This window comes from Seriola lalandi, unplaced genomic scaffold (assembly GCF_002814215.2).
Source record: "Seriola lalandi dorsalis isolate HSWRI2012SDOR001 ecotype SW California unplaced genomic scaffold, Sedor1 jcf7180002054230, whole genome shotgun sequence".
Classification (NCBI taxonomy): domain Eukaryota; kingdom Metazoa; phylum Chordata; class Actinopteri; order Carangiformes; family Carangidae; genus Seriola; species Seriola lalandi.
Window position 1 is genome coordinate 120554 of NW_019524783.1, and position 7123 is coordinate 127676.

The 7123-nt window shown below is 39.3% G+C and overlaps 2 protein-coding genes across 3 annotated transcripts in view; both read left to right on the forward strand.

Annotated features, from left to right (window-relative positions):
* Positions 1-515: 515 nt before the first annotated feature.
* LOC111653582 (queuine/queuosine transporter SLC35F2-like) lies at positions 516-5746 on the forward strand. The gene is made up of 7 exons (XM_023404187.2): positions 516-683; positions 1142-1269; positions 2845-3004; positions 3745-3901; positions 4000-4052; positions 4168-4322; positions 4959-5746. The coding sequence occupies exons 1-7, from the start codon at positions 533-535 to the stop codon at positions 5148-5150; spliced, it is 996 nt and encodes a 331-aa protein (XP_023259955.2). The 5' UTR covers positions 516-532; the 3' UTR covers positions 5151-5746.
* A 553-nt stretch (positions 5747-6299) lies between these two features.
* The window catches only part of elmod1 (ELMO/CED-12 domain containing 1), a 10690-nt gene continuing 9866 nt past the window's right edge, over positions 6300-7123 (forward strand). The window contains exon 1 of one of the 2 annotated variants that reach the window (XM_023404176.2): positions 6300-6720. The gene's annotated coding sequence lies outside the window, so the exon portion shown is untranslated. The remainder of the gene's footprint in view (positions 6721-7123) is intronic. The other variant, XM_023404177.2, reaches the window with a different exon arrangement.

Consider the following 7123-nt stretch of genomic DNA (forward strand, 5'->3'; position numbering starts at 1 on the left):
ATTTATGACTTACTTAAATTCACTGAATTGTTAGTGACAGTTGGGTTTTCACAGGTGACACTTTGACGTGTCAATATAAGGAAAACTCAGGTGTAAATAATAATAGTAAGTATATTTTCCAAGTAGCTGTACTTTACCTGAGTATTATTTCTTTTGGAAACGTATGACTTTTACTTACTACTTTACTTACTCTTACTTTGAAGCAGCTTTTGGAATGAATTGTATTTTATTTTGAAAATGCGATAGGCCATACACTGTGTTCATCACAGCGACCAGTCGCAGCCAACTCCTACACTGTCAATCATGTTGTGTTTGCTGCATTTGCATTTTTGAACAGCTCAGAAATTTGTCCAAATCAGAGGGACGGCAGAGTCTGAATCTGTCTTCCAGCTTGCATATCTTTTTATTTCTCTCTCTTTTTTAAAACTTATTATATATATTTATTACATGTACACCTACTCTCATATAAGCAGAGTAATTTTGCATGCACACCCCCTCCCCACTCTCCAGGCATCTGGTGAAGACTGTAGTCATGGGACAGGTCTTGTCACTGCTGATCTGCGGGACAGCAGTGAGCTGTGAGTACCTGGCCAGCGCCGGGGTGGAGACGCCCATGCTGCAGAGTTTCCTCAACTACGCCCTGCTACTGATCGTTTATACGACCATCCTCATCACACGCAAAGGTCAGGATATCTAATTAATGTTAATTAATTTGTCCCAAATTTGAACACCGTTTTTAAGAAAAAATTGTGGGTCTGGTTAGTGTCACTGATTCCACATTTATTGTATTTGTATTATTAGTTTAGCTTTATTTTAGCTTAATTGAATTTCTTCTGGCCCATCCCACATGAGATTAAAACACACGGCTATTTAACAAAACATGCATCTTCCAGCAACACACATACAAATTTAAACATTACAAGTTCTCTTCTGTTCTTTCAGATAACATATTTATATTGGGGGGAAAAAAGCCCCATTTAAACTTATGAATATTAAAATTGCTCCCAGCCCACCAACACACAGAAACACCAGCTCCACCTTGTGTCCAAGTCCTATAAAAGGTGACAGAAGATTTTCATTTGCAAGATTCTGTTGTCCATTCCCATTCCTACTCTAACGTAAACCTGATCTGTTTCTACAGGAGAAAGAAACATCATACAGATTTTAAAAACCAAGTGGTGGAAGTATCTGGTGATGGGTCTGGCAGATGTGGAGGCAAACTATGCAGTCGTGAAGGCCTACCAGTTCACCACCCTGACCAGTATCCAGGTGAGAGACGACTGTCATGCTGCTGGACTCACAGTAGAGTGACAGTGTATTATTTACATTAATAAAAATAACTTTTCCAGCATCTATTGATCATGATATCACAGAAACATACAAAACCCAATTAATCAACAAATGTTCAGTGAATTAACGTGTGATTTCCAGTGTGTGGAAAAATATTCTCCTTTCATAATTTAATAATAATAATAATTTAATAATAATAATAGTTTTTTACTTTATGGATAAATTTGGCAGAAATTGTTTATATTGTTTAAAAGTTTTGATACCAGTGTCAGTTTAGGTACTGATATCAAAACAACACTTTTTCTAGTACAAAACAGTTTCTTTTTATATTTATCATTTAACTAGAGACGCAGACACACCAGCATTTTGCATAAATAAAATATCTCACAATGCATATTTTTATTTAAATCAGTAGCTGTCTGATCGAGAGCTGAAACAATTAGTCAATTAATTATTAGTCAGTCAACAGAATATGAATCAGCAGCTACTTTGACCCTAAATAAATTGTTGTTTTTCTGAGAAAAAATGCCCAAACTTCCTGGGTTTCATTGTCTTAAATGTGATTAATTGCTGGTTTTCTTAATAAACTGAAAACCTTTGGTGTTTTTTTTTAATTCTTTGTAAAACATAAAGAAATTTGTGAGCATCACTTTTGGCTCTGGGATTGTTCCGGCATTCTTCCACGATTGTCAACAATTAGCAGATTAACCGATTTTGAAAATAATCTTTTGTTGCAGCAATTTACAGCTCTAGCCAGACGGTTTTTGGTATTCTGTGTTAGAGCCACATTTCAGTTGGTACCAGAAAAGTATTAAGACACTCAGCCTGCGGCATTAACACTGGCAGATTACTGCACCTTTGTTTATTGCACATATGAAGGTGACAGCACTTGTTTTCATCATCGATTAACCTGCTGATTATCTTTCAGTTAATTATTTGGTCTATTAAATGTGACGAATATAGTGAGAAACGTCAGGAACATTTTCCCACAGCCCAAATGTGATGTCTTTAAATGTCTGATAATAAACTGAGATAATCAGTTTATTATCAGACAGGACAGAAGCCTGGAGAAGGACTCGGGCACTATTTTGTTTGAAAAGAGACTTTTTAGCAATTAATTAATTGCCAATTTAATTGATTACACTGCTCATTAATTTTTTTGTTAATCGACAACCATCTACCCGGTGCTCAGGAATAAGTTGTTGGTTCTGCTGTGCAGGAATTGAGCAATGAGCTGAGGTGAGAATTAGTGGCAATATATCAAATTTTCAGTAATAGGATTTATGTTTGGTCCACACTGTGCTGTTCTCACAGTGAACGCACGCTGATGATTCTGTTATCATCAGTGGTGGCAGCTTTAGAAGAGCGGGTTCACCGACACCTTCCACCTTAATGCCAAAAATATCTAGCACATGAAGTCTTTTAATGGTTGATACGGAATGTGACCTCCACGGCTTGTCCTGTCTTACACAATGTTTTCTTCCTACTCAGACTCTATGAACAAGTCAGTGTAATCTCAGCCGCTCTTTGTGCTGTTGTTGCTGTGCGTTTCAGCTGCTGGACTGCTTTGTGATCCCGGTGCTGATGCTACTGTCCTGGTTCATCCTGAAGACTCGCTACCGGCTTCTCCACATTGTGGCCGTCATTGTGTGTTTGTTGGGGGTGGGAGCCATGGTGGGGGCCGACATTCTGGCCGGAAGAGACCAGGGGTCCAGTAAGGACACTTTTCTTTATCATTTATATCTGTAAAGTGCTGAAACTTGATGCCTGATGCAATCACAAGGACATCAGTGGTAATATAAAAAGGATATTGTGTTGACAAATTGACCGTAGTATCTGTGGGGGTCAGTGGAAATGACAAAACCTGAATGCTCAAATTGTGAGGCTTCTTTCTGTCTTTATAAGATTGTTTTGGAAGCTCCCACCAGTAAAAAATTTGTGCTCTTGATTTTATATCATGGTTTACATTTTGCCTCCGCTTCTCTTGTCAGTCAGAAGAACTGAATGACATCTGCAGTTTTTAAGGGGAAAACACCCAATTACCCTTTGAAAAAGCTTTAATGGATCTCTCAGATAAAACATTGTTGTGGTTAAGTTTATCCGAGATCAAAATAAATCCATATTAAATCCAAGTGATCCGTAAAGAGAATGTGAACAGTGTTAATGAAGCAGAGATATTTTGCTGAAGTGAGAGCACATTGTTATGCCTTCGCACTGGCAACAGCTCAGCTGCATTTAGCAGATGTCAATAAATGTGAGACTCACACAGAATTATAATAAACCAAAAATTACTTTCCTGCTTTTGTTGCTTTTGTGCTGCTGTGATTTGTCCTCTTGTCTCCTTTTTAGTTTGTCTTAATTTGGAAAAAATGTTGTGCTTCCTACTTGAAAATGAATGTATAAATTGTTAATAGTATAACATATAAAATGAGCTGCTCCTCTGTGTCTGTGCAGCCAGAGACGTGTTGCTTGGTGATGGTTTGGTCCTCCTCAGTGCCGTCCTCTATGCTGTATCCAACACGTGCCAAGAGTACACCGTGAAGAAACTGAGCCGAGTGGAGTTCCTGGGCATGATGGGACTCTTTGGGACTGTCATCAGTGGCGTACAGCTGTAAGTTATTGTTTACATCCGTATATATATATTCTGGGGCTTAAAAACACTCTCTGCCGAAGTGTTTTCCTCAGCATCCTGACTTCATGTCATTGCAGAGCTGTGCTGGAAACTCATGCGGTAGCTGCAATAAAGTGGGACCTTCGTATTTGTAAGTGAACTTTCTGTCTTGTTAAAGTCGGGGATCTGATCCTGCTTTTCAGGCGTCAGTGATAGCATTAAAACTCCTCCCTCTCTAACTGAAGTCCATTCATTGTGCTCTGCAGCCATGCTGTTTGCAGTCTATGCCCTGTGTATGTACGCACTGTACAGCTTCATGCCCGTAGTCGTGAAGATGACCAGCGCCACTGCGGTCAACCTCTCTCTGCTCACCGCCGACCTCTTCAGCCTCTTCTGTGGTTTCTTCCTCTTCCACTACACAGTGAGTGTCATTAAACAGCATCATGGCGTTAGCAGCTCAGTCAGGTATTTATTCATGTTTAATGTTGGTTTGAAACCTTTTTTTCTTTTTAAATTCTCTTTTTTTATAGTCTTACTTCATGATCCATTTAAAGCTATGAGACTCAGTTGCAAACAAAAATAATGAATGTGATAGGTCAAAATAGATAATAAATATCTATAATAATACAGATAATACAAGTTAGGACCAGTCAAGTAAATCAAATTATTATTATTATTGTGCAACATGTCCCATTGAAGAAAAAAGCATTCGTATATCACTAGTTTATTCCATCTTTGTCTCAGAACAGCAAGTTGTTTTTGTATTTTCACCGGTAGGATGTTATGTAACTGATATTTTGAAATAAAGTAGCATGTTAGAGTGAAAAAGCACCAAGATAAAAATTCACATGACCTTTGTAAAATGCCTTTTTTATTTTTTATTTTGAGATGTTGTTTAAAGAAGGAAGTTTTCGCTGTAGCAGGCACATTATTGCAAAAACGCTGACGACCCCTTAAGCAACCGTCCATTATAAAATACCATTTGGCTAAAGTGGAGCCACACACATGAACAGATTTCCTCATCTTGAAAATCTCCTGTCTCGTGCGTTGTCCGCAGTTTTCAGCTCTCTACATCATCTCGTTTGTCGTCATCACCGTGGGTTTCATCATGTTCAACGCCGTCCCCACGTACACTTTGTTACCTGTGGACGACCCCGCCGACCCGGCGGAGAGCTCCTCAGACCGCCTGCTGGCAGCGGACAGAGACACTCAGACAGATGAGACACTCACCGCCGTCGCTGCACTATGACAGAGACTCACTGAAGACGGAAGAAGACAGTGTCAGTGGGCAAAGGTCATTTTTAACTTTTACATTATTGTATTAGTACACGCAAGACATTGGGGTATATAACATCTTGTTTCATTGTTCGTGGCACATTTTTAATCCTTATTTATATAAAGATAATTCTTTATAAACGGAGATTAGATATCATCTGTTACTGCACTTGTTCAGGACGTGTCAGTCCTTTCTGCTTTTTTGATATTAATATATTTGATATTTTACAAAATCTGTCAGCTGTGCTGTTACAATCCTCTGTATTATGTTGTTATTTTTGAAATCGACCACAAACCAGTTACAAAGTTTTATTTGACTCCAGTTGCCTTATACAGTTTTCAGACTCGTGTCATTTTGTAATCTACCAAATATACTGTAAATCACATGGCTTTCTTCGCCTTGTATTGCCAAATGTAAAGCATGTTAGTATGCAGCAGACATTCTTACTTTTTTTTTTTACTATTAAATTCATTTTTATAATCTCTTGGGTGCACATCATTCCTCAGTTAATTTACATTTTTAATGTGGTTGTTCGGTTATTTTACATAAATTAAAAACTTCAAATGCTGCACTCGACCAGTATGAGATTCATTTAACAAAACGCAAATATAATGTGTGTTTATTCTACATGTTACAGGAATTATGTGCTAATTTAACTAGGGTGTATGTACAAAGGATATCACACATTGAGATCGAGATCAGTGGCAGCTGAGAGCAGAAAAATGTATGAAATATAAAGAAATAGTAATAGCAGAGATACAAAGTTTCATTCTCATTAGCGTCCTGATATCATGGAGTTGGTGGAGACCAAAACAGCTAGAATGAGTGAATATGACTGGAATTCGTCAGGCGGACAAAAATAATGTATAAATCAACCTGTAGATAATGGATGCCAATGTTGTGCTGTGTCTGCTGGATGTGTAAAGCACCTTTCAACATTCACTAACATGGGTAAAGCTCCAAAAACATTTCCAACCGATGACATCATTTGTTTAAGAGGCTGTTCAGCTTCGTAGTGATATGTTAATGTAGTGTTTGCAGCTTCTTGCACTGCCCCCATGTGGCCAAAATCTGTTAGATGCGGGTTTAAAAAGAGGTCACAGGTTCTGTTCCCTGCAACCAATTGTGTTTTACCAAAGTGCTGCTGACTGAGACACTAGTCCTCTACCTGGTTTGTCATTTTAAAGTCTCTGTGAAGGAGTGTCTGCAGAATCAATGCTAATGCATGCATAAACATCATCATCAGCTATAAACATCTATGATTGCATAGCAGCAAAATTGACCGAATCTGATGTTCTCTGAAGAAAGTGGGAAATATTTCTTCCAACAGATGAGCTATAAATCGACTGTGCTGACAGAGGTTTTGACCCTCTGTACTGAGCACTGCATTGCCTTGCTGTAGCTTTTAGACTGGACCTGCTCAGCCTCAGTCATTGACTGTCATCATGGAGGAAAAGCAGACGACTGTAGCCGAGTGAAGAGGACTAAACGCTGCACCCCGACGCATCCCAGCCTTTGTTTCTCCTGTTATTATTCGAAATCGGTGAGAGGAAATGTTTTCTATTATGACATCGATTTTATTGCATGTATTTCTTGTCCAGCCGATGTTGTAGGGATCGTCTTGCTGCTACGGATTAGTGTTGCTGCTTCGGTTTGCCAGAGACGAGGCAAGGCAAGAATCGCCTGGTTTTACTGGGTGATTCCTCAATGAATTGTGAAATAAACGTTCACGGGGCTTGAAGATAGTTTACCCGTGTGTGTTTCTGTTTCACTGTACCGACTGTGGCGCGACAGAGACGCCGCAAGACGCGTTGAACAAGGTAAAACCGAAAAGCCGCAGATTACATGCGCGGTAACTGTTCAGCACCGCGGACAGCTCCTGAGCCGCGGGCCCGACCTGAGCGCCTCATGTCGGCCTCATCCACAAACCTGACCCCCCCCCCCCC

Excerpts from the sequence above, each read along its gene's own strand:
- LOC111653582 (XM_023404187.2), top strand. The coding sequence starts at position 533 with ATGGGACAGGTCTTGTCACTGCTGATCTGCGGGACAGCAGTGAGCTGT. Across the intron at positions 1,270-2,844 it reads CCACCCTGACCAGTATCCAG|CTGCTGGACTGCTTTGTGAT; the intron begins GTGAGAGACGAC and ends TGTGCGTTTCAG. Across the intron at positions 4,323-4,958 it reads TCTTCCTCTTCCACTACACA|TTTTCAGCTCTCTACATCAT; the intron begins GTGAGTGTCATT and ends CGTTGTCCGCAG.